The sequence below is a fragment of the Lygodium microphyllum genome, chromosome 26, assembly GCF_053477565.2.
Source record: "Lygodium microphyllum isolate KBCC chromosome 26, Lygodium_microphyllum_v1.1.10, whole genome shotgun sequence".
Lineage (NCBI taxonomy): Eukaryota > Viridiplantae > Streptophyta > Polypodiopsida > Schizaeales > Lygodiaceae > Lygodium > Lygodium microphyllum.
This window is the reverse complement of record NC_141160.1, coordinates 113,718,239-113,745,651: the sequence shown is the minus strand read 5'-3', so window position 1 is coordinate 113,745,651 and position 27,413 is coordinate 113,718,239. Positions and strand designations below refer to the sequence as shown.

The window sequence follows — 27,413 nt, the reverse complement described above, 5'->3', positions numbered from 1 at the left end:
GTTAAATAACCGGAGCCGGCACCTTTCCGCGACCAATTGTGTTGCTTCGTCTTTCTCCTGCTCCGAATCTTCTTCCTGTGTACATAGACTACCAGCAGGAAGAAGAAGCAGAGGAAGGAGAGGAAGAAGCAGCAGCAGCAGCAGCGGAAAGAAGAAGAAAAGTAGATATATACATCTCTTTCTCTCTCTCTCTCTCTCGGCCCCCAAACATGCACAGACATAAACAATTTGATCCCCTTTTCCTCTCATCTCCTGTCAGTTATCTTCTGCTGTGAACCTGTCCACAAAAATTCACGCCGTCTCTGAGGCATAAATCTCACCCGGGGCATCGGACTTCCGCTCGCTTGCTAGCCCATCCGGCTCATTCTTGGTTGGTTGGGTGTAGCAGAACACGATCTGCCTTTCATGGCCCCTTGCAACGAAGATCAGGCAAGGGGTTTCAGAGTAGGGCGATCAAAGGTATTCCTGAGATAAGAAAAAGGCTGGCCTTCTTGTCTGGGGGATTGCGAATTGGGGGCTCTATTATTGCGAGGAAAAATCGACTTGTTTGGCTTAACCTTGTAGCAAGATAAACGCGGGCTGCAAAGATCCGGTGCCCTTGCGTGGTCTGGGAGGGATAATTGGGGCCTTCCTTTCATCCATCTGCATCTACCGGTGTCTGTAAATGGTCAGAGACAGAGTCCGGATTGTAAGTGTCCCCACCTCATCAGAAGGAGGAGACAGAGGAAGCAATTTAAAAATCATCACTCATTATCGTCGGAATAGGTTCCGAAATACCGACTATATATTACTGGAAGACTAGCTTTTGAGGATCTGTGCAAACGTCCTTGCATCAGCCACAAGGAGAATCTCTAAGTGGGCTTTTCACATTGTGAATGACGTTGTTACCTGGTGGTGGCTTGATTTGCATTGGTGCTTTATGATCTGTTGACAATTGATTTTGGGGTTCATAGCATTTGAACAGAAGGAAAAAGAGAGTCCTGTGACCTCTCTCAGAGGATTGTTTTAGAGAAGAAAGGCCTCTGGGGCACTTCACGACATGGTACCAGTCGGAAGCTATAATGGTGATGTTGCATTGCCTACCCTGTTGCAGAACCAGCCGGCTGTTGCACAAGCTCACACTTCTGCATTTCAGGCTCAGCCCACAATGCTGCCTCTTCAACCAACCTTCGCACAGCAAGAGGTAATAACTGGCAATGCGAATTTGACTCTCTGTTGCCAATTTTAAAAGTTGAGCAAATAAGTCTTTCAACATTCGTTTATTTCCTTTTGATAAGTTTGTGCAAGGGATATCTTATTGCAAAGTATATCGATGCTTGCAGTTGCAAGATGACCCATTTTCCTCCTCCTTAGTACTGCTATGTTTCTTATTTTGAGCTTAGTATTAACTCAAGTACAACCTGTTTAATGTGTTCTTTTGTGAATATCAATACAGGTCTAATGTTCGCTCAGGTGCACCTAGGTCCTCCATTTTTGACTTGCTGTGTGCATACTAATCTCAAGTACAACCTGTAAAAGGTGTTCTTTCTTGAATGTGAAAATCAGGTCTTGCATGTGCTCAGGTGCATCAAGCTCCTCGACTTTTGGCTTGCGACAATCCCCAGGACCTATTATTTGCAGGTTGTCACACCTGGGAAGTGATTTCAGGATGCAGCCAACAGAGGCATCTTAGATACTTCCCACTTTTTGGGTAATTTAGGGAGTGATATTATACAAATTTAGGTTGGCCATTGCTTTGAACGATTCAGCTCTGTGCATAGAGTTGTCGGTGAAGTTGAGAACCTTTTTCCTAATAATCTGCAGAAGATGAGAGCTCTCTGACCTTGGCCAAAAAATTCCAATTTAACACTTTTTCTCATCATATCTGTTTAGGTAATTTATGGAAAAATTAAAAAGGCAGTCTGGGCATGTACACCACTCAGGCTTTATAAGTCTGTGTACTGCTGAGGTTGTATAAGTCTTTATGCAATGAGGCCTGCTGATAGGTACCACCCCCTGAAGGTCTGTGTCTGTTGCACCGCTATGTTGTCGTTTTAAGTATACATCCCTGCTGGGTCGATTGTTTTGAATTGGTTGTCAACTTATGATGTTCAGACCTGAGTAGTCAAGCTGTCTAAAATAGCAGCATTTCTCAGGGAAAATAAATGGTACTCTGATGATCATAGTGCAATGTAGGCACTTCTTCTGCAATACCCAAGTCTCTTAGTAAGCGAATAAGACATATAGCTGCATTGCAAGCCTCAATAGGTGCAACATAGTCAACCTCAGTGCTTGATAAAGTTGTACATGGCTACAATTGAGAGACCAAGAGACTGCACCACCTATGAAAGTGAAGGCAAAACTTATGGTAGATCTCCTAGAGTTTACACTCCCTGCAAAATCAACACGCATTTATCCAAGAATAGATGCATCCTTCCTTCTGAAGCATACATACATGGGAATTGCTGCTTATCATTAAAAAAATCAGAATCTGAAGAAATACACAACAAAACTAGTTCCAAAATTTGCGGATTTCATTAAACAATATCTCAGGTATCGGAGGGTTGGCTTCTAACAATTATGGTATACCTTCTTCAGCAGGCTGTTGGAAGAAAAAGATGTTTTCCTGCATCAGAGACCCACCAAGATCAACAACAATCAGCTGGAATGGCTGCAACATTCACAAATCAGATTGCTACTGCAGATATACAAAAAAGGCCCAGGCTTTTAGATTCTGATCTGCAACATAACCACAAAAGGTTCAGCCAGTTGAAATCTACTACAGCCATGATTCCTAATGGAACTGGCATTCAGAGTAATTTCTCACATGTTAGGAGGTAAATATCAAACATGCTCAATGGTGTCTACATTGTCTTTAAAATTCAAGTTCAGGTTATTTCATTGCTACGTCATTGCTGCTACCATTGCTCTTGAGCAGGGTTGGTGCTGCACTCTCTTTTGTGTTGTTTTATCTCAAGGAGAAAATTGTAGACATGTAGCTTATTTGTTTTTCGGCAGTTAATTAACTAATAATCAACAAAAGGCATTTCCATGATTTGAGTGGGGATGCTAAAACCTTTAGTTCAGAGTAGCAGGCTTTTTGTTTTGTGGGTTGATCCACAGGATTAGCCTTTGAAGTCATGTGTGATGAGTTGAGGAATTGTGTACACTAAGAGTCTCACTATTTAGATCGTTAGGCTTCTGACTAAGGACCTTTTGGTTGTGTTTGGTTTAAATTTTTGTGTAATTTGTTGTCAAATTCTCTTTTTCCAACTCAAGTATAGCAACTTTATTCTCTGTGCTAAACTGTAGGTCAAGGGAGAGACCTTTGGAAGCAACTTTGAAACCATGTGTTAAGAAGCTTAAGCCGCATCGACCATGGAACCATAACAATGTTCCAAACTCATCAGGGTCTGGACAGCCGGAAATGTGCTCTGATAATAGGCAGAGAAAGCCAAAAATGATGCTTGAAGAGCTAAGCTGGATGTATCTAAATGAACATGCTAAGATGAGTGGTCCATATTCACTTCAACAACTTATTGATGGGTTACGAATTGGATTCCTTCCTGAGGATCTTCCTATACATCAAGTTAACCAGGGAAAGCTGTTCAAACCTGTACCTTTGAAAGATCTGTTTGAGGTGTGGCAATGCTGCAATAAGATTAACCACAAAGAAGGGGAGCCCAATGTAAAATTAGGAGGACCATCTTTTCAGGTTAAGCCTTGTACAAATATGCAAGGTTCTTGCTCACAGAAAGATCCAGTGCAGATGTCTTCTGGAGCATCCGGTCAAACTTCATTAGGAAGAGAGCCTATCATGGGCAAACAAATACTTTCACTCGTGTCTAAGGAGGATAAGGTTACTGAAATCCCTCCTGGACATACAGAAGTCTCTTGCACTAGTTCATCTTTTCCAAAACAAGACGTTGCAGCTAAGAAACTCCCTTCTTTAAGTAATTTGAATTATTCGCAGCAAGATTTGACTCAGGTATATGCTGTTGCCATGAAAGATTACAGGCTATCTATGGGTTTCTCTTGATAAGTTTTTAGCTAATTAATGGATGCTTGGTGGCCAGGTCCAAGTTGCAGATGCTGCTAGAAGTGATTTTCCTATATCTCACTGTTTTGATAATGAGCAGCTGCAGGTATTATTGATTGCTTCAAGATCTGTTTTTCAATCAGCATTTGGTCTTGAACTCTGACTGGCAGGTTTAACTGCAGGTTTCAAAGGAACCTCTGAACAAAGTAGGCGACAGTTCTGGTGATTTGGAACGTCCACCTGGGTTTGCCTCCTCCTTAAGTCAGTCTCCAGTGGCAGTAGTGAGTAATGCTTCTCAAGTGTCCACAATCTCAACGGGAACACAGTGCTCTGCAAAGTCTGCAGAGCTTAATACGCTAGATCTGGAAGAACCTGAAGTTGCAATTCCACCTGGTTTTGAGGCTGCAGCTGCTGGTAGGGTAGTGGCTGAAACTCAACCTTCACGAAAGATAAACCATTTTTCTCTGAAGAACTCAAATAAAGGTGGAAGTTTTTGCCAACATCCTTCCAGGTGCGGTCTCCCTGGTCCAGATCCTCCATCCACAATCTTTACAGGACAGCCAATAGGCAAACCAATGGTGGGGGTTGACTGGCTGGTTGCTTCAAATAGCCCACAGGAAACAGCCACCACGATTTATCCTGTCAATGGATTTGTAACTTGCCAGAAACCCATTGGTCTGGAATCAAAAGTCTGGAATACAACTATGGTTGGGTCTTTGCAGTCCTGCCTTCCTATTGAAAGCTGGTCTGTGGGTTCTCCTGAACCTCCACCTCCTGGCATGGAAGATATTGACGCACATAAAGGAATGTCTCACAAAGATTTCTTGAGTCACAAAATTGAAGCTATGCGTGATAATAGAATGCCAATAAGCATGCAACCAAACAAGCCTGTTAGAAATTCAGGATCTTCGTCGGTAAGTGTTTGTAATGGTCAGCAGATCCAGCAATGTGCATCTGATTCCTTAGCATTGGTTCACAAAGAACTGCATGCAGCAATTTTAAGGAACTATTCCAAGAGTATGATTGGTGCTTTTATCAGCGAGAAACTGGGATGCTGGCTGAGCATGAAAAGCGAGTCTCAAAAATTGAGTTTATCAACAGTTAGACATATAGGAGATCAGGAGGAGAGAAAACTCACACAAGAAGAATGTTCAGACTTTTCTTTTTTAGATTCATACACTGCTACCATTCAATGCTCAAATAGGGACCAGAATAGTTCAGGTGTATCCTTGCGACGAAAAACAGGGCTTAAGCCCCCACACAGTTCCAGATCACTGGATTTCACAAAGGCGGATACTTCAATTTCTGGAGTTTATTCCGGCCCTACCAAAGTGGGAGTTGCAGACTCTGGCAACACAGTTTTGACAACATCTTGTAGTTCTTTCAACAGTACAATCTCTTCCAATAAGGGACTCAAACGTATCATGTCTGAAAGTGAAATTGAGCAGAGGCGTTCTTGTGAGTTTAGCAAGGGACAAACAACAACATTGGATTCATCAGCAGTGGAGAGTGGACATAATGGCAGCTTGAATGCATGCCAGGAAAGAGTTCTACCTTATCTTAGAAAGGCTCATGAGTTACTTGTTAATCTAGAGAGGCTTGAGAGGGACTCATTGGATGATGCTGATTCTTTGACAAGGAGACCTCAGCCATCTGGAAGTTGTTCAAATTCAAGTATGCCAATGCTTGAATCAGCTCTGGAAGCACAGGAGTTGGTAGGTGAAATATCTGGAAGTTGCTCGAATGCAAGCAAGCCAGTTTTAGAGCAGATTTGTGAAAAGCCAGAATCATCTATGGAAGCACAGGAATTGATAGATGAACTATATGATGACATTGATTTCGACAAAATATGTGGGATGCCAGATAGGATTGATGAAAAAGGTATAAAGCTGCTTGCTCTCTGTTGAAAAGTCATAGGTTACGACTATGATCCCCTTTGAGACTTAATAAAATATCCTTGTTTAGACCCCATGAGTACTTGCTAACTTTTTTTAATGTTTATAGATATTGAACTTGAAGACTTTCCTTGGGAATCAGAGCCATTTTTTGTGGGATCTGAGAGGAAAAGAGGACACGTGAAGTCATTGAATGAACTGATGCATATAACATCAAAACCTGAACACCAAAAGGTGAGAAAATTTCCTCCCAGAAAGAAGAGGAAGGTTGCAAGAGGCAAGTCTGCAGCAGACTCTGGCAGCACAAAACAGGCCATAAACTTGCTAGAACATGGCTATAATGGCTGTGCCCGAACTTCTATTGATGGGTGGGTGTGGCACAAGTGGGCCCGGACTTTTTACTCAAGTCCCAAAATCCACGTTCCAGAGAGTGGAGGAACTCAGCTGGTTCAATTTAATCGAAACAGGGACTTGCATGCAAGTTTGCTTGGTGCTCAGAGCAGCTTGCAAACAGCTCGAACAAACCGTGCACAGTTCCGGAAATTGGCATCTGCTGTGGAAGGCTCTGACATAATGAAGCTTACAACATCAAAGGTCTAGTCACACAGTGTATTCCCATTTGTTGATTTATCTTACACTTTCAAATTCACAGGACACTTAATTGTTGCATTTATCGTCTTTGCAGGCCCGCAAGAAAAAGCTGAGGTTTGAGAGGAGTAAAATACATAATTGGGGTGTCTTTGCCCTGGAGCACATTGAGGCTGGCGATTTTGTTATTGAGTATGTGGGCGAGCTTGTGAGGGCAAAGGTAATCAGAATATTAGCTGATTTGGTTGTGAAACAAAATGCTCTTGTATGTTGTTCAATAAAATGTTGTGTGCGCTGATTAGAGTTGTACTTATGTAGTGGACTGCAAAATACTTCAAAGGGTTTGCCCTTGTTGCCGTGCAGTAAGCCTTTTTCAACTGAATTCACCCCTTCTTCCAGGAGCTTGTTTTCTATGTCACCCAGGAAGCTATTTTAAATCAATTTAGGCCTTACACAATCAGTATCATTTCAGGAAAGAAAATGGTCACAGAAGGAGAGAGAGAATAATTTAATCCTCAGTACTATCTGATTGTATTACCTTTCCTACAAGCGGACTGTGCAATGTGTCACAAGAAAACTAGTGAAAAGGTTCAGTTTCACAGAGACATGATCCAGGAAACACTCGTGATTATGATTCCCCCCCAAGTCTTATGTTTATTGTAGGTTGCAATCTTAGTTGCTTCTGTTTCAAATTTATAAAGTTACGGATAAGCTGATTGAAATGCACTTTAAAAGCTAGTCTTTGTGGACTTATTACCAGCATGACGTGCCACTGATGTTTTCCCCTTCTTTTGGCATTATTTTCATGGTTGCAGATAGCAGATCTCAGGGAGATGCAGTATGAGAAGATGGGCATTGGTAGCAGTTATCTATTTCGAGTTGACAGTGAAACCGTGGTTAGTGCTTGTAGAGGATCTATTCAGTCCTGAAAGTAGCCTTTGCCTCAGGGTTTTCTCCACCTGTGTTTCCAGATTTACTTTTGCTTAGTGTGATGTGGTTTGATGTAGAACTTTCAATGTGCAGGTAGATGCAACTAAACGTGGTGGCCTTGCAAGATTCATCAATCATTCCTGTGACGTAAGATTGCTGATACTCAAGATAAAGCATTAAGTTGCATCCTTATGAATTTATTTGATAGATTACTTACATATATGCACTTTATTTTTGAACAGCCCAACTGTTGTGCTAAAATCATCACTCTGGAAGGCTCCAAGAAAATATTTCTATATGCTAAGAGGCAGATTCAAGTTGGAGAGGAGCTTACATATGACTACAAGTTTCCCCACGAGGAGCATAAAATACCTTGCAAGTGCGGTTCTATAAAGTAAGTGGTGCTTTGCATTAATGCTGCTTTACATGGTGAACTCTTTTTTTTTTGGGTGAATTTCCATAATTTCTCTCCACATTGTATGCACAGGTGTCGAGGATCTTTAAATTGATGCTGAAGTTTGATCTGGAAAAGTGACTTGTCATCTTTGCGGGTAGGCCCATGACTATACATGAAGATTTTAACCTCAGAGCTGCTCAGAAGTTTGCTGTTATATGTAAACATAACATCTTATGGAAGATAGGATGTTGGATAGTGCTCTAAGTAAAAGCAGTCTCTGAATCCTTTTATTTTTGCTGGGGGCACTTTAATGTAACTATAACATCTTATGGAAGATAGGATGTTGGATAGTGGTCAACAAAAAAGCAAGCTATTAATCAATTTTTATTTTTTGATGGTGACACCTTAATTTCAAGTTTTTGGGATGTAAATCTGTGTGGTTTCTGTTTGGTGTAATTCGATTCTCAATCAAAGTGATGGAAGTATGGCAGGAAGAGGTTGGCTGCGAAAGAGTGACAAATACAGCATCACAAGATGTTCCAAAAAGTAGATCACAGTATTGTACACAAAGTTAGTGTCAAGACAATAAAGTCCGTTATGACAGAAACTAAGAAAACAGTAAAGTGACTGGACTATGAATTTCCAAAATGAGGCACCAAGTAGTGCTCACACAAGTAGAAGGCACCAAGATAAGAGCCTAGCCAAGAGTGAGTACTAATAGAAGAATACACAAAAGAATGGCTAATGTGTAAGAGCTTGGGGGAGCCTTTATATAAAGGGTATTAAGTGGGAGAGCCCTTGCAAGGAAGATAGGCACCTACTGCATGTGTAGGTTAGCCATGGGGGCCGGGGCCTTTTGGGTGGGACAAAGTTGTGGTAAAGACTCCCTCAATCCGCCTCATAATATCCATGTTGAAAGGGACAAATTGAATAAACTGTGGTCAGTCCTTGTCAGGATGTATGATTCAGGCCAAGCTGGGACTACCTGCCAAAAGTTATGGTAGAGCTGTGTATGAATGCCTCCATGGTGGAGTGGATTTAACAAAGGATGATCAAAACATTCACTGCCCAACTGTTTGTGTGTTGGAGGGATCGTTTCTTGTTTTTAGGATGAAGCTATTTCAAATCTCAGGGATGTTCTCTGTCTAGAGGATAAATTTAAGGGCATGTGCCCTCAATGTACATTTAATAGGCAGAACATGCATTGCTCATAAAAACTACCAAGATTCACTTGACAATTCATGGCACATACTTGTGCAGTTGTTTCACAGCTTGATTTGTTATCGATGCCTCTTCAAATGTGTTTTCATCTGCAGCCAAATTTTCTGTAGCAATTACATTAAGCTATACCTTCTAGCACTTGAGCAGGACTTGACATGCATGTAAATGTTTACTTGATCAAGAACAGTTAGGTTGTTCTCAATCTTTTAAATGTAGAATTTCCCAAGGAAAATTCAATCAGAAAGTGCTATGTTCTTCATTATAAGGCTAATGTAAGATATGTTGAGGAAGTAGCTGAATTTTAACTCTTTTTTCTGTTGCAATAGGTTGAATTTACCTTGCTTAAAGGCGTTGGCAATGCGCTTTTCTTGACACCTTGTCTATATTGCTCATGGTTGAGGTATTTGGAACCTGCATTTTGATAGCTGATCTCAAAGTCCTCGTAATCTGAAACCTTTGTACGAAATGGTTTTGAACAAGTGAGTCTATCAAACATTATGCACAATGAACTGGCTTGTACAGATTTTCAGCTCTTTTGTTCTCTTTGTACTTACTTGAATTTACCTCAACTGTGTTTGCAGATTAAGGCTGCCATTTACTGCTCATGAAAATGACAACATTTCACATGAGATATGAGAACTTTTCTGTTTGATTGAAGATATATTCTATGGCACATTTCACTCAGGCGTCAGTCCTACAGCTTTCAAGGAATATTTCCTTATGGCTCAGGTATTATATTCTGAGCTGCAACCTTGACCTTCCCTGCAGTAATGCACATACTGTTTGTATATACCATCTAGAATACAGAAAGTTGTACTCCTTACTTAGTGTAGATTTGATCTAAAGAGGCTAACTGTAAGTGTATAGAAATTATCTGGACACCTGTATAAATACATTCAAAGTAGTCTTGGTTTTTGACTTATTGCTGTCAACACCTTCTTGATAGCAGTCTCTCTCTTCATCACGAATGATGCTTGAATCTTAAAGGCAATGAGTGTCATGGGGAGGTAAACAAACTGATTCTTGATGGAGGAGATAAAAAATCATTATGGACATTTTCCTGATTGGTATGACTTCCACCACCTGGGCTGCTCTGCCCTTGTGTTTATTTGCCATTGTTCTGCCTAGCTTTTCGGTTGCCTTTGCAACATTTTTTGGCTTAGCTACTATACTGTACTGCTTGCATCTTGCTATGGATATTGGAACCACCGTCCAGATGCAGGCTCCTGTGCATCATGAGTTGTTGCTGTCTCTGCAAGACTCTTGAACTTTGTATGCTGCTTTTGCTGGCCACATTATCCACAAAAAGCTAAGATGCATATCACAAGCTGTGGCACCTCATACAAAGAAACTGGCATGTCCAATAGATTTAAGAGGTCAATGAAACTGCCAGCATGCAGACCTGTGGAAAAGTGCGATAATCTGAGCATTGTGAAGATGCTGCTCCTCGGAGTTCTTTATAAGTAGAAGTTATTGGACTTTGATTGTGTCCTTTGTGCATTGGAAGGTGGATGCAGTTTGTTCATGGCTGGCAGTAACTAGGTCGATTTCTTTTGGGCTTTTTGGACTTCTCCTTGAGCTGGAGAGGACATTGACATTGTTTACTCTTGCGGACTATTGCTTTGTGGCTTGAATATCTATGTCCCTGACTTGAAGGATGTGAAGAAAAAAATGCAGTACTGTTTTGGCCTACCACAAGGTTTCTCTTTGCACTGACTGTATGAGCGTAGTGATTAGCAGTTCAGGAATGAAATAATAATGCCTTTGTGGAAGCGTCTATCACGTTTGGAGTCTCATGGTAGATAGGCTAAATACAAATGACAAAGAGATTCGAAGGCTTCTTAATTTCAGTAACTATATGTATATCAATATGTACTTGAGTCTCCCATAAAAAATTGCTATGTAACATCTTCACCTTAAGGTCTGTCTAAAGGTACTTCTAGTTCCACCATAGTTATAGGTGTTGAATGTGGCCATAAGTGGCTACCACAGTAAGATCACAAATTTTTTTACAAGAACATAGAAAGTTCCATGTGAAGTTAAGGATGTTTTACATTAAATAGAGGGATTGTTTACCCAAGTTAGATTAATGTAAGGCAATGTACCTAAGCTATTAAAGAGACTTGGACACGCTTAAGAGTGCAATCTAGCTGTTAAACTAATTTATGTAGTAAGAGAATGACTAGGATTAAGCCACATGAAAGATCGTCAAATGTGATTAATTAAGTTAACATTAGATTGAAATAGAGATCATAGGACAACCTCAGAGAGATCATGAAAAATTAGTGGGAATGACTTGAGTACAATGGAGTTAGTTGACTTAACAGGGATCAAGTAAAACTATTACCCATCGTGTTGATGAAAGCCTCTCTCTCTATAGTAACTATTTTCAATATAACTAGACAAACACCACATGGTCTTTGTCTTGTCTAGTTAAGGGTAGTGTGTACGACTATTGGAAACTTGTATTTACATTTACTTTACAGCTCATGACGCTTCTTGAGACTTTTTGGAGCTTTAATTCACATTTACTTATGCTTCACAACCTTTGGCGACAATGACTCTAGCTATATTCTATTTCAATTTTCAAAGGATGTTTGGTCGACTTTTGGGCATTTCTTAAAGCGTTTGTCTCACCTCAAAGAACTTGTATCATATGTTAACAATTTCTTAATTGTTCTTTCAATCATATTTCTTTAGGTTTTTTTGTTCCTGTTTTGCAGGCCTCCTCCTTGTGGGTGTCCTCTTTTTGGAATGGGGTTTGTGCACGGGCTTGCATGCACACACATACACATTGTTACATCCTTAGACATCTAGGTTGGGCATTGGTCACAGCCTTGAGTCACTTTAGTGACTAGGTATAAACACCTCTTGAGGCTAGGTTGGTTAAGGAGTTCTATAAATAAATCAAGGGCCCTTTTGTGCATGCCATTGTATCATGTGTTGAAGAATAGGTTGTTACTTTGAATTGATGCAATGCTTGCCCAAATCCAACCATCATACAAGACAATAGATTAGCTATACTCGTATATAGAGGGATGGACATTAGACTCACCTTACAACCATGGTGCAAGCTCTTGAGCTTGGGCAGTTGTAGCATTATCGGGCCATGCTCATGCCATAAGGGTTGGTGTTCCATACCACTATTCACACCATGCCAGTGTATGGACACAATTTCCTATGTGCCTAGAGACTTAAGAGTCCAAGTGTGGTGATCACACAGGATGTGGCACAAATGAGCCCTTAACTTTAAACTCATATTTATGAGACTCCTTAATTGCCCTAGCCTGCAATGCATTCACACTAGTCATGAAGTGACCCAAGTTTGTGGCCAATGCTTGGGGCATCCATCTTGGATTTCTAAGGATGTAATGCATATAGAGTTACTTTGATTAGTATTGTCAAACCTACTTACGTTGACTTGTAGATGCATCTCAAAACCATTTTGATACTAGTATTAGCCTTCATCATGGTTGAGTCAGCACTTCACATTTTGAGAAGTGATAGAGACTAAGCTGGTTGTCCAATACTAAGAAATCTTTTATGGATTTAAATGTTTTGGCTTGTACTTTGGGAGACTCAAATGGGGTAATCTCAAGATGAAGTACAAAAATAGAAGATTCCAAAATTTACACTTTAGAAGCCAAGGGTTCAAGGTACAAGACGAAAACAGAAAACTAGCTTTTGAGTAAAGAGAAAACTAGTTTCACTCAAAAGAATAGGTAGGTAAGGGCTTCTTGTTGGGAATTTCACAATTTTTAGGTGCTGGTTGGCTGTAGACACGATATATTCTCTAGAGTTTGTTGGGCGATAGGATAGAGTAGGAATGTGTGCATTGCCCTATTCAATAGTAGACCCATGTCAACATAGTGTTGCATGTTCGAGTTATCACAATGATTCTGGTATGAGGGATTGTGCAATTGGCTTTGACGTTTAGAAAGTCTTGTTTTAGTGTAAGAAATAGCTGATTAAGGATGGTTACTCACAATGATCCACAACCACTACATTGTCATTTAACCACTGTATTGCAGGTTATCTTGAGGACAAGGTCTCTCATAAAGGGAAAAAAAAATCATATGGTGCCACCCAGATTTAGCAAGCGTCTCTAAATGCTGGTCTATATCGGAAGCTAGAAAAAAAAGGTCCCCTCAAGAACATGGACAAAAAGTTTGCCACTGAATGTGTAAATGTCTTGAATAACTTAGTAGGCTTGCAATTATAATACTTGCTTATCTCCCAAGTCTTAACCTTTTGAAAAAATAGAAAAAACGAATACTTGAAGCTGAATGTGACAATTATTTAGAAAATTACAACCATATATACATAAAGAAATGAAGATAAGTTGAGGTTGAAGGTGGCAAACCTCCCCCCCCCCCCCCAATGTGTGGGATGAAGGTATTTCTACTCAATTTGAGTCCCTTAGGGATGAGCTCAACTACAATAATCAATCATCTGAGAGTGAGGAGAAGCAACTCACACTCTCACAAGATCATGTGAAAGAAGTACATGCAACACGTACATACATACACTTGATGTGGAATAAGAGAACTAATTTCTTTACAAATTCAGAGTCAGATTGAGAGAAAAATAGCCCTTTTGCATGGTGGATCAACGATACATTGATATGGATTACTTCTTGATTTTGTAATGGAAGAAGAGCTTGAGAAGGAGATGCTGTAATGAATTTACAGATCTGCTATGTTGTAAGATAACAGCAAAAGAAGAGGGAGGTATTTGATGGTGATGGAGTGGAGTATGATGATGGAGATGGATGGAACTAACTTTGGGCTATCTTTAGCTACTGTACATAAATTTACCTCAAAGAAAATTGATATAGAATGAGAGGAAATGAGTTCTTTCTATAGGAGAAAGGGGAGAGTTAGTGCAAAAAGGGAAAGTGGAGTAGCATGAGACAATTGTCTAGCAACATATCACAAGATGTGACAAGTGGTGAGACACTTGAAAGCTTGTGTGACAAGTGTCTTGACACTTCTTTCTTCTCTATGGCCTTCTTTTTTGGATTAAGAATTGTCAAAAATAGAAACAACCAAATTTAGTAAGCATTACCATAACAGAGAAGTTACTATTTTTCGAATGTCATATTTTAGGATTAGTATTTTAAGGCCAATCTGAGGCTTTTAAAATAAGCACTAAAAATATTAAAAGCTGTCATATTTTTAGAATGCCATATTTTAGGATTAGTATTTTAAGGCCAATATGAGGATCAAAGGAAAGTTCCCAAGGCATAACTTAAGAAAAGTAATCTTTGTTATGCATTCTTGCTATACTCACATGTTGATATGTGGTCTCTATTCTCATACTAGAGTCCTTTGCCAAGGAAAATGAACATACAATGTTATTAGTACCCACATAACTTTCATCAATGTATGAGAAGTAATGCAGCCATATCTTCAAAAATGGCTGAGGTGACACACTACTTCTAAACATCGTTGGTTTAATCTTTTGTACTTTGTACTTTTATCCAGATGTAATGTATAGAAATTGAGGTTTCAAAAATACTTTTGAGTTTATGATTTTTGTATTAAGGATACTTCGCTTATTTGATCATATCCATTTGGGGAGTGAGATTGTCGCCTATATAAAGTCCGATGATGAAAATTACTTTTTGATTCTTCTTCTTCCATAGCTTCTCCTTCACTTATTTGATGTCGGGATATCCTCCTCCTCATGATACCATCTCCCATAAGTTCTCTCTTCTTAGCAAAAGTTGTGTTTTAGTTTGCCATGTAACAAAATTGATACATGTAAACTTTTGCAAAAGAGGGAATACCCATTAAACTTTCATTGTTGGATAGTCACATTGCCATGTTTAAAATTCCTAAGCCGAGAGAAAGGCTGAAGTACAAAAGGTAGCTACAAAGGAATAGGTAGGCTAGGACAAATATTAGTATTGTGATAAAAATGTTCGGTGCCAAGATAGGCAAGGAAATTGAAAGGAAGATTGTATTGAACAACACATGAAAAGAGAGATCAATAATTCAAGGAGTGTGATGTTATTGCTGTATATACCCTTGTCATGAGGACGTAAAATTTTGATGCTTTGTTTAGCATTTGATTAATTGTTAATTTAATGTGTAAATGTGAGATGCACATGTGATGTGCAAGTTAGTTATTTCACAATGACGGGCCAAGCACCCTGAGATTTTAGTGAGTGTCAAATGCAAAAGTTGCAATAAGTTGTACTTGACAAGTACTAGGTGGTAGCTGGTGTGAGATTTTGGCCTAGACCGAATTATTGGCCATTAATGTCAATAGTGACACTAGAGACTAGGCATTAATTAATTAATTAATGTGGTTCTAAGGGCTAATAATTACTCATGAGTACTTGGGAGACAAATTAGCATAGCCAATTTAATTATTGGCTATTGCAATTATTTTTTTGTTCACTAAAATAAGTATTGAATTAATTTTCAAAATTAATATTCTGAAGATTAATTTAATAAGATGGATAATGTTGAAAAATGGGATTAGAAGGCAAGCACTTGGCAAAACTTGCCTATGCAAGTGGGAAAAACGCTTTTGAGAGAGAGAGAGAGAGAGGGTTGCTGGCATAATTGGGTTACTTCAAATGCTTTTGTCTTTGATGTGTTCAAGAACATACTGCCAGAATCAAGGGTCACCTGCATTGGTAGTTAGATCTTATTCAGTATATTGATCTCCTCCCTCGCGAGGATTTGGTACCTTGGCATATGACAATCTCCTCTATTCAATTACTGTGACTTTCTATCTTTTTCTACATGATGGCATCGAGCATCTTGCATTTGGTAATCTTGTACTTTTTTTTTGTAGTTAATACAATTACTAGCTGAGAGAGAGAGAGAGAGAGAGGGTCATTCCAGCCTTGTGCAAGCTGAGAGAGAGAGAGGAGGAGGAAGGGCGGGGGGGCTGCCATGCCTTTTGTGGGCTGTTTAATAGGTCTGAGTGTTTGTGTTTTCATGAACTGTACCTGTGTTCATCTGTCTGCACCTTCAGCCAGCTTGGGTGACTGTTCTACCTGCTGTATGTAAGCATTTAATGCCTTAAAACTCTCTGTTTTTGCTTCAGCTGTCTGCATTAACACGTTTCTGATCCTTTGTAGCCTGGGCACCAGTACTTTCAGGCTGATCCCTGTATTTGCTGGCTGCAATTTCTTCGTTTATCCATTTGTTGGCTGTGTATGGTTTGTTTGTCCTCTATTTGATCAGATTTTCTTCGTCTACAACAGTCATTTTGTGATTAGTTGTCTCTTACATTGTGTATGAACTCTTGACAAGCATTGTTTGGGCTATGTTTTGGCCATACTCTCTCTCTACATCTCTTCTTTATTTCATCTTCTCTTCTATCCTCCACAATGGCACTTCTCCTATTGTCCAATTGATGATAAGTGTAAAGGGTCTGATTATCTTACCTAGAGTGCCATGATAAAAGCATGGTTTGTGCAGAAGCGTTTGTGGTACAGCCAGATGTAGATAATGGAACTTGGCCACCACCAAGTCCTAAATGATAAAATCCAAAGAAGAATCCTTATTAGAGGAGCCAACAAGGAAAGGCACTCTCTCGCTATGACAATGGTATTGAGATGCCCTCTCGGCACCCCCACTCATGCCCTCTTTGGCTGAAAGCATGTAGAAGTAGAATCTTGAATGCTAGAAGGGAGTCTTGGGCCCTATAGATGTTGCATCAGCATCAAATAAGGAGCTTGAGGAAGATGAATTTGATGAAGTATTGGAAGCACCCTCCTCCTCCACGTGGGTCCTCTCTTTTGGAAGAGGTAGCATTCTTTTTACAACTTGTAGAAAGATGGCCATGCTTTCCACAAGAATAACCTTGAGACCTCTTCTTCTTGTTTTTGGTAGACCTAGTAACAAAACTTGATACAATGTCACCAACACCAAGGTGGGAAATCTGCCATTGTCGAAGAATAAATTCCTCCTCAAGGAGAGTAGACCATAGGAGTCAAGGCATCACAACAAAGTGACTTGGAGGATACTTGAACCTGCAAGGCCTTGGCTATAACATCATACTCGTGAGGAAACTTAGAAAGAACCAAGGAACAAAGTTGCTACTTGGTCAAGGCAAAGGCAAGAGTCATCATTTTTATGAATAACCTTGATGCATGTGAGGAAGGATTGCTTTGTCTCATTGGAATTGTAACTGAGGGGATAAAGCTGGCTTTGATGATGAACAAGTCTTTAGAAGATTACCACTCTTACACATCTTGTTGTCTCACAAGTAGAGATGATTGGAGAAACCTTAGGCCCCATTAAATGGATCAAGACTGAAAATGCTCGTGTTTGGCTGTCCCCAATCCAAAATGGTATCCATAGAAAGATAAACTTATGCAGAAGATAACTTTACATGGGCCTCTTTGAAAAGAGAGGGCTTTGTCCCCTCACCATTAATGACTTTTCACAAGTTGTCACATGTCAAAGCTGGCCAATAAAAGAAAAACTCCATTGCTCTCACCCTTTGCATCAATAACATGATGCTTTGTATATAGTGGAGCATGGCAATTATCGGTTTTGACCTCAATGGTTTTGTCACACATGGGTGACCGTGCATCATAAAAAGGCCATCCTTGAGAGTATAGTACTTATGGTGGTTACGGGCAATCAACTAATCATAAATCTTGCGAAGTCTTCGTCTTGCACATGCTGTCTTCATCTCATCCAATTCCCGATGATAAGAAATAAACATAGTTGTAGGTTTAGGTTTCTTGGATAAAGCATTAGACCCAACATTCTTCTCTCCATCCACATGCACAATCTGAAAGTCCAACATGGAGAACAAGTTGGCCCATCTTATACGCTTCTCAAACAAATTTGTTTGAGCGAGAAAGTATCTCATTGGTTTGAATCACAAAATCAACACCTAGCAGGTTGTGCTTCTGCACAGAAAGCATGCAACGATAACCAATACTCTCTCTCATAAACCTGCAAATTCTTCTCAGCACCTTGCAAAAATCTACTCTCATAGACCACCATGTGATCATCTTGCAGAAGATGCTCCAATGTTGTTTCCACATGCATTACAAAGTACTATAAAAGGTTTTTGAGGTCAAGTAGGATCAAAACCAGATCTCAAGTAGGCTTTTTCTTCAGCTGATTGAAGGCTGCAATCTCTTTTGTATCTAAATGGCACTCTCTTCTGTCCTAGAGCTTGAAGAAGAGAGGCAATCTCTGCAAAGTGGTGGATGAACCTCTCGTAATAGGAACATAAGCCCAGGAAACTGTGCACATCATGCAGATTTTGCAAAGCTGTTGAACTGTGAGTGGCCTCCATGGTGGCTAAGTCCATCCTTATGCCATCGTTTCCACAAGAAGTGAATTACCTCCAAGAAAGCTCTCTTCTTGCCATCAGTGGCCAACTGATGCTTGAGTAACTTCTTAAAGACCATAGCCAAATGCTTCTGATGCTCCATCTTACTGTTTGAATAAACAGTAAGGCCATTGAAGATTGTCCCCACAAAGGAACTATGCTGCGAAAAGATCCTATTCATCTGCTGATGGAACAACATATGTCTAGGACAACTTGTACAATTTCTTGGACCTGCCATCAGAGGATCAATATAAATCATGTCCCTGTGACAGTCGAGTATCGAAAATGTGCTAATTCAGGGTCTGCTGATCCAACCATGTGTGCCCAAGATGGCTACTCTGGAGCCTGTGCCTGTCCTCTAAGAGAATAGCCAATGCTACCGTGGTACATTTAACTGGGTAGGGAGGGGGAAAAGAGTCTTTAGAAGCCATTCTCTATTGCTGCAGCTGCTTAAAACATAAAAATACAATTTCGGGGCTGATGCACACTGCTGGTCTGCAGAATGCAGGTCTGGAAACTGACTACTCCTAAAAACATGAATTTCTTAGATATCTTCAGTGGTTGAAACATTGGCGTTTCATACTGGAAAGCATGCCTCAATGGCAATAGCTGAACTTGGGCTGCTTGGGCTTCTACTAGTGCAGCAATCTAAGATTGTCTAGACTGGAAAACATATATTTTTATCAAAAATGATAATTTTTCAAGTGATGCTAATGGAAAATGTAGAAAGCTGCTGTGTCATCTCCAGGAAACAGCTGTTTCAGCAAAATCTGAAGTTGTTTGGAGATGTTTGCACTTCCTGCGAGTGGTCAAGGGAAAACTGCAATGCAAATTTCTAGAGATAGAAATCTAGTATACTAAACACGATGCATGGAAGTACTGGTTACTACTCACAGTATTCAAACAATTTTGCATGGAAGAGGAAGATAGGTGAGAGACTAAAGGCTGAAAACTTGGGTTGTGATTCTGAGTGAGTTCTGCAAACTAGGCTGGATTGTATAGTGAGAGATGATAGGTTATTTTGTAACTTAAAATCGCAAAATAGTTTTAGTTCGCTGGATAGCATTGCCAATTGAATTTGATGGCCTAAAAACTGGTTGGTTGCTGTTTTACGCCTAAAATCTGATTGAGAGTAATGGAAAATGATCTAATTTTGGTCACAATCTTGCTGACCTCATCTTTGTAAATGTGTTCAGGTAAGTGACATAGGCATGTCTACATGGGCCACATGTCATAGATTGTCTTTGCATCCATAGTTGGCCTATTTAGACGAAAATAAGGACTTTGTTGCAAAACTTCCAGTCCATCCTTCTTCTTCATGGAATTGACAAGCTTAGGGATATGAAACTCGAAAGCAATGTGCCCCCTTGTTACACGCAAGCAATCACATGAATTAAAGTTTATAGGCATATATTGAATCCACCTTGGATAGACAAGCATGATAATGCGCTTTGGTGGCACTTAGATAAGAAATCAAAATGGTGAAAGTTGAATCCTAGCAAAGTTGAAAAATATAAGTTGTCTTTAAAATAAAGGCATTTGCTTTGGAGGTGTATGGTAAAAGTTTTGTTGGCGGGGCAAAATTGGTGAAATGTAGCATTGCCTCATCTCCTTGATTGGGATGCTAATGTGTTTCGGAGACCATCCACCCACCTTTGTTTATTACCAACTGAAAACTAAAACTTTCTCAACAATTGCATGCCTGATTTCTTGCATACACATTTGGCAAATTCTTTTGGTTATTTGGTAGATTCTTGTCTCAGCTATCTTATATAACCAAATTCTTCACTTGGGTCAGATCTTGGGCTCTCTAGACAAGTTGGATCAAAGAAATCACACGTATCTGGGAATTCAGTCAGTTCAGCCCTGTAGTTGCTTTCGGCACTCATTATAGCAATCTATATATGATAGCTGTCAGCATGGTGACGTTGAAACTTCTCTTTTGGGTGTGTTTTACCATTGTTTCTAAATTTTTGGAATTTACTTTGCCATGAAGCCTATCCCCTTTGTGTATTTATGATATGCTGGAATAGTGGTTTCACAAAGAAAAAGGAGCGTGTGTGTGAATACAAGAACTAAGTCATACATGAAATTTTAGGCTGTCTAGATTCAACTCATTGATACAAGGTTCAAAGAGAGTACTATCTCAAATTCGATGGCTTGGTAGACCACCATTTCTAGGTAATTTCATGTGTAAGGAAAGCGTACATCACAGTGCAGTTTTCGAAGAAATCTTAATAGTCCGAGAACTTGCCAAAGCTTGCAATATGTCGAAATTTGCCATTAGATATTATTACGATGCGGTTGATGATATGGAAAGTGCTCTCTTTGCTGTTAGACACTTTCTCTATAAGCAAAGACATCCATAATTCACACCCCTTACATTTCTCTCGAGAAGACTTTGTGATGAAGTCCCTTTTCCTTGGACATAGTTGGGATAATGAACGATCATCATAATAAAAAGTGCTTTGAGAGAGAGAGAGAGAGAGAGAGAGAGAGAGAGAGAGAGAGCTCTTAGGTGTATATGTCCATATATGAGCGGCAAAGCTTACAAGCCACATAATGGATCAAAAAGCCACTTTGCTACAAGTTGAGAAACGAGACTTCTCAAGGCTACATCCTACACTATGGTTGTGCCATGTATCGTTGTTCATTGAAGTTGTATAAATAGCCTTAAGTCATGGAGTAGCCACATCATGGATTACAACACCTGCCATGCCGTAGAAGCCATATGGTGCGATAAGCAACCTTACATGTGACCATTATGGCCATAATTCCTAGGTATTGAATCCAAGTTTAAAGTATCTCTAGTATGCTAGATAAACTGAAACCCAATCAAGTGTAAGAAATAGAATGCTGTGGTTGAATTGTATCAACCCAAGCCATTCTTCCGAAGACCCATGTATACTTGTATCTTTTATAATATCATGGTCATCCTCATCTTGGAAGCAAAACCCCTAGATGTCTAACTACTTGGCAAGAAATGGCAAGATGACATGCCATCGTCATGTGTGTAGCATAGGAGCAAAATAGGCATAAGCAATGTTGCAATGTGTGCCATGCCGCTTCAATGGAGGCCTCCAAATAGAGCATGGTGCATACTTGCATATGTGTGCACATACCCCCTGAAGCAAAGTTGATCTTTGAACCTCTTTGCTAAGAGGTTTGTTAAACATGTTTGAAGGTGTTTCACACTTATTTCTAGCATGTTCGATAGTAATCTCAAACATGCTTATTATTAATGAATGAGAGTGCTTGTTGGTGGTGTTGCGTATGATATACTCTTTTGCCTCTTGCTTAGTGCCACTTTAGCCTAGTTGTATCTACTTAGGAATTCTTCTTCACTTGACTTTGAATATATTGCAAATAGCCATTACATTTGGCTTTGCAACAATATTTCTAATAAAAAAGAAAATGTTCTTTTTGAGCTAATTTGAGTCTCTCAATGGTTGTTTTACATATAATGATAGTAGAGCAATGTTCTTCTACTCAATACACATGAGCAATGAAGAAGATGCATAATCTTTGATGGATGTGTTGTTTTGTCTAAATATTCACTAGTGTTACTCTTGTGAGGTCAATAAGAATAGAATGCATGGGCCTGTGTCCTATAGGAGTGTTTTTGAAGTCTTTGTTAGAATCAAAGAATAGTGGATGATGTGAGTAAATGTTTCGAATTGTTTACTCAACTCTACTATGTTATCAATAAAAGCAAGCACAATGTTTCTTATATCTATATCAAGTAGATGTCAAATAGCGTTTTCTCATATTGTTATAGGTTCTGTGGTTCTTGGTATGAAAGGTAAGAAAAGCTAATGTTTCGTGTGCTTATGATTATGCCTCATGAGTACTCTATAATGTGTACTCCACTATATGAAGGGGAGAGAACCTATTCTAAAGCTCGTAAAGCCTTGGATCATATTCATGGAACTTTTATTTTATGATGCCTATTTTTCCCTCCCTTATGGGCTTAGGTTGGTCCATCCTTCTCTTCCGCTCTTTATTTAGGCCTCACATGTTTATTTGTCATTAGGAGTTCACAAATCTTAAAATTGTGCCATATTCTAGAAGTTATAAATGACATGGTTCTACAAAACTGTGCAAATTCTAGATTTAAGATTGATTTTTCCATAGAAGGGTGTCTTAATGATATCTTAATTTTATAAAGTTCAAGGTACAAGAATTGAAAAATGAAAGTTATTAAATGTCTATCATGCAAAGGCATGTGTTGCATACCTTGTTTTGAGGTTCAAAGTTTTCTCATCATATAACTTTAAAGAATTATATGACCATGAGAGATTATGTGAGATGTGTCCAAACCAAGTAGAAATCATTGTTTTGATATAGAATGGATGCTTGAAATATCAATCTTATACACGCTATTTTTTTCTCAACTGTGGAATAGATGAAGCTTGTGTGAGTTGGTGATAACATCAATGCATTTGGTAAGGAGGTGGTTGGATTATTTGGGCATGCTTAGTGCATTAGAATATCTTCCTTATTAGAGTGACAAAAAGAGGTAGATTAACGTCTTGTAGTGGTCTATCTACTCTTAGATCGTATAGTATAGGTTGACTCAATCTTGCAGTATGAGATCCACTTAGACCTTACAGTATAGGTTGACTAAGTTTTATGTATGAAGTTTTATGTGCATGATGGTTTGGTTTTACTTTTATATCAATACATTTCTTATTATTAGCTACATAAAGACTATGATGATTAGGTGAGTATTACGAGTATAGGGGTGATGACTTAGTACCGGTCTTGATCAATCTATTTTTTAGGTTGAAATTCCAGGATGTCCCATGATCAATCTCTCTTCACTTACATTGAGGCATGTGTTATCGTATGACTCTTAGGCTTTGTTTTCAAAGCATTGTGGATGGCTTTTTGCATGTGTTAAATATGTGTAGACAATGTGAGTCTCTTGAACTCTTTAAGATAACATATAAAATATAGTGGTACCAATATCATACTTGGGTGATCAATTTCGACTTGTATGATGTCATAGTTACAATTAATGAGACAAGGTTGTATGTGTAACATATTTTGTATAATAAAATGGTTTCAAATTGTTCCATGAGTAAATTCGCTTGGAATATCTGAACTTAGAATGTTGTTTAAAGCTAAGTCATAAAGAAGATAAATCCAAGACTTAACTTAATGGGTATGGCATACATGCCTTTTATACTCTTTGCAAGGGGCTGATTACACTCTATCTATAATATAAATTAAAGATTAAAGATGTGGACACAACACCTCATGGATTGTGGTTGTGACGACAATTCAAAAGAGCTCCATAGATGACATTTGAATTATTTTCAAAGAGGTAATTATTATGCAACTTTAGATGGGAGGGTAGCAAGGCCAAAACCAATTAAAATCGCCATTTAGAAGGCTTTGAGTCCTTCATGCTAGGATATTATTTGTGAGACTCATTAATTTTTGTCTTAGTAATGAAGTTCCTTTAAAGTTTGGAGATGTCTTTCCTTGATCATCTCATTAGTGGTGGTTTGGTTGATATGCTATTTTAAGATTTATGTGATGTATGGGCAAGTCATTTTTGGCTATCCATAATATGCTTTAGGTCCTTGATCTAGTGCCATTTATCATTGTGAGTATCAACAAATTGAGAGATTTCATTTGGCCATGACCAACTTTACAACTTGGATTTATGCAGATTATACGAAGATTAAGGGAATTGCTTGCACCTCCCCTCATGGAAAAGGCAAAATATAGAATTATCTTCAATGTTGGGGCAAAAATGCCTTTAAAAGCAGGGGATTCCATTTTGAATTCTTAGAGTTTCAAAATTGTGCTACATATTGAAGGCCTTCTAAATGTCATAAATCAATGCTTTTTGGACTCGTTCTGTTGCCACTGTATGAAGTCGAAAGTGAAGGCTTGGAGCAACAATGGATGATCTTGATCTTCATCAACTTGACCAAAAGATTCTAGAGTTTAAAGTTAGGGGAGTTTAATCTTCTCTTTGGAGCAAGTCTACATCAAAATGCATGAGAGGACATCAAATATCATTAAATTGTTGCCAAGGTACGGGTGCTTGATTTCACCTTTTTCGATCCTTTAATGTCTATGTTGTCTTCATTTCCAATTTCTTTATTGCAGCCAAGTTTATTTCATTGGTACATGCATTACATTTACTTTTTCATCCTAGGAATGCCCATACTTTATTAGCTCTTTAGGATCTTGAAAATGTGCATATATCCTTTACATAAGCTATTGCTCAAGGTTCAAAATTTTCAACTTTTGAGTTGTAAATAAGGAAAGCATAGTGGTGTGCTATTGTCATCTTAAAGCATTCAAAGTATATTTTAGTCTTCCTCAAAGTTTGAGCTTTATGCACTTCTTGGACAACCTAAGTGGTGCTTTTCAATATTAGCGTAAGTCTTAGTTTCTATTCCTTGTTGGGAGTTACTAAGACATGTAAAGCCGTGAGAGAAGAAACATAGGAATAATATTGTTTGTTGGAGTGTAAGCATCTTTTTCGGAAAGAAGCACTAAATATATGGAACATACCTTGATATACTATGCACAATTATGACATATTTGTATCAAGGCATAAGAGTTGGGTTTACTATGTCAAGTATATGAATGATAAATTAAATATAAGCATTGATATGAACATACCTTGATTTTTAGGGGGGATCATATTTAACATACTACTTTTACCACAATCTCAAAATCATTTAAGATTCTATATTGTTTATAGTAGCCTACATAGAGGAGCATCATTTTAGGTACATAACACTTGTAATATTTGTGAGAATTGATCTAGGCATAAATAATTTGTACTTTTAAGAGTTTATGACCACACAATTTAGCTATGCATATTTAATGGAGCAAGTGATATTTTTATAGTTGGAATTGCTTAAATTTTACATTCAGAGAATAAATATAGATGCAATAAGCTTAGTACTATATAGCATTGTAGGATCTATTAAAGGTTATTGGTAAAGTACTCAAGAGAAAAGTGTAATTGTGCCATGTCACAATATAAATACTTTCTTCACATGAGAATTTGGATGAATATCAAATATACTTCTATACTTTTAGACTTTGAGCATAGTAACAAGATGAGAAAAATATGCACATTAAAGAAAGGGTAGCAAGTGGATTCATAAACTTTGATAGATAAGCTAGGATGTCAGAGTTGGTCTAAGAATTAGTGCCATAAAGTATAGTATTTTCATCAAGGAACTATGATCTTCAATAGTGAGCTACAAACCTATTGTAGTCATGGATTACTTCAAGAACATGCAAGATGAGAGCAAAATTACGTGTGCCACTTGTTTTCAATTGAGGAGACCACACGAGATGAAGGCTTATATGAGTAGGATGCTAGCACATTATTCTCACCTAGAGGAATTATGATCTTCAATAGTGAGCTACAAACCTATTGTAGTCATGGATTACTTCAAGAACATGCAAGATGAGAGTAAAATTACGTGTGCCACTTGTTTTCAATTGAGGAGACCACATGAGATGAAGGCTTATATGAGTAGGATGCTAGCACATTATTCTCTCCTAGCGGACTTATCTAATGGAAAAATGTGATAGATAGTAGACAATATCTTTAAACTTTGTTTTTCAAGTATACACATAAACTTTGACATGGGTGCTCTTCACCAATTTGGTGGACACTTTCTTATGTAAATGAATATTACACAATCCAAAGTCACTTAATTGCAAGATTCATGTTGGGACTTTGGAGAATATTTGTGAAACTATGTTGATATGTCAAAATAATGTAGAGTCTCTGCTTTAGAGAAGTGGGAGTTTAAAGATGTAACATGGCATTTGAGAAGCCAACATAATTGTTCGCCTAAAGATACTTGTACACACATGAGATAGAAGAGAAACCACAAAATTGAGACCAACCATCATGAAATTGTAAGAGAACTCCTCTTGGCTTTCTCAAACAAGTTTTTATACATTCCCTTTATACTAGTAAGACTCTAGAAATAGCTTGCTATATATAAGAGAATATTTAAAGTAATAGCTCTATAAGTTGAAATAAATCAATAGTCAGTGTCTCTTAATACTATCACATGTGCAAGGTCTAATTTAAAGAACCCTTATCTATACATTTATCATTAATAAAATCCACCATTTCTTTATTCAATTATTGAAATCCCCTCTTTGTGTTACTCTTATGTCTGCTAAAATCATGTAAATAAAGTGGATTTTTAGAATTCTTGTTGTTGGACTTGTGCTATGTTTATATACTTATGAGGGTAATCAACAAAAAAAAGAGGGTTTGATTAAAATAATCTTAGTTGGTCATTGCCAATCCACTATGATAATCATAAATTGCAAATTGCATTATCTCATGTGAGTACTCATACAATTTAACAAAATTTAACAAATGGCGTTGAGATAATTACAAAGACTATCAAGTTCTCCATGGATGAGCTTGTCACATTTAGCCTTGAGCATAAATATAAATATATTATCATAGTGGAAGTCAAGTTGAAAAGGTTAAAGCATTGAGTGGCCTAAATGTCATCTTACATAAGTTTTGTACCATTACCAATATGTTACAATCAGCTTAGTTGGTGGATCATTGAGTTAGATGAGGAGGTTATGAATGACACCTTAGACTATTAATATTGAATGATCGTGGGCGTGAACAATTAGAGCTTGTAAAGTTGAAGGAGAATTTTTGAGAAAGTTGAAGTCTTTGAGTTGAGGTGATTGTCAATTAGAAATATCTTTAATTGTCAAGTGCAAAAGGAGATATTCCATTATTTAACTACAATTGTAGGCATGCATTACTTCAAGAGCATGCAAGATGAGAGTAGAATTACGTGTGTTGCTTGTTTTCAGCAAAAGAGATCATACGAGATGAAGTCTTGTACGAGTAGGACTTTAGCATGTTATTCTCTTGTAGAGGATGTATCCACTAGGGAAATGTGATAGATAGTAAATTTTGAGAGAATATATTTAAACTCTCCTTTTTGACTATACATGTTAGCTTTGACATGGGTATTTCCCCTTCATGAATATGGTGGACACTTTCCTATGT

General features: G+C 38.4%; 1 protein-coding gene across 3 annotated transcripts; it reads left to right on the top strand.

Annotated features, from left to right (window-relative positions):
* On the top strand, positions 1-26,126 carry LOC148013702 (uncharacterized). 3 transcript variants are annotated; one of them, XM_087668611.1, is made up of 14 exons: positions 1-1,183; positions 2,578-2,816; positions 3,292-3,967; positions 4,056-4,124; positions 4,201-5,899; positions 6,023-6,507; positions 6,599-6,721; positions 7,317-7,397; positions 7,525-7,578; positions 7,674-7,825; positions 7,919-7,982; positions 9,376-9,528; positions 9,631-9,778; positions 24,048-26,126. In XM_087668611.1, exons 1-11 carry the CDS (start codon positions 1,040-1,042, stop codon positions 7,938-7,940), a joined length of 3,744 nt encoding a protein of 1,247 aa, XP_087524737.1. In that variant the 5' UTR covers positions 1-1,039; the 3' UTR covers positions 7,941-7,982; positions 9,376-9,528; positions 9,631-9,778; positions 24,048-26,126. The 3 variants fall into 3 exon arrangements, with proteins under 3 accessions (XP_087524737.1, XP_087524738.1, XP_087524739.1); XM_087668612.1 differs by lacking the exon at positions 24,048-26,126 and adding an exon at positions 9,999-10,848; XM_087668613.1 differs by having other exon boundaries at positions 2-1,183; positions 2,581-2,816.
* The last annotated feature ends 1,287 nt before the right edge of the window (positions 26,127-27,413 follow it).

Bases quoted from the DNA above. Each gene is read 5' to 3' on its own strand.
- LOC148013702 (XM_087668611.1), top strand. From the start codon at position 1,040: ATGGTACCAGTCGGAAGCTATAATGGTGATGTTGCATTGCCTACCCTG. The intron at 3,968-4,055 runs GTATATGCTGTT...CTTGGTGGCCAG, and splicing joins CGCAGCAAGATTTGACTCAG to GTCCAAGTTGCAGATGCTGC. The intron at 5,900-6,022 runs GTATAAAGCTGC...TAATGTTTATAG, and splicing joins AGATAGGATTGATGAAAAAG to ATATTGAACTTGAAGACTTT.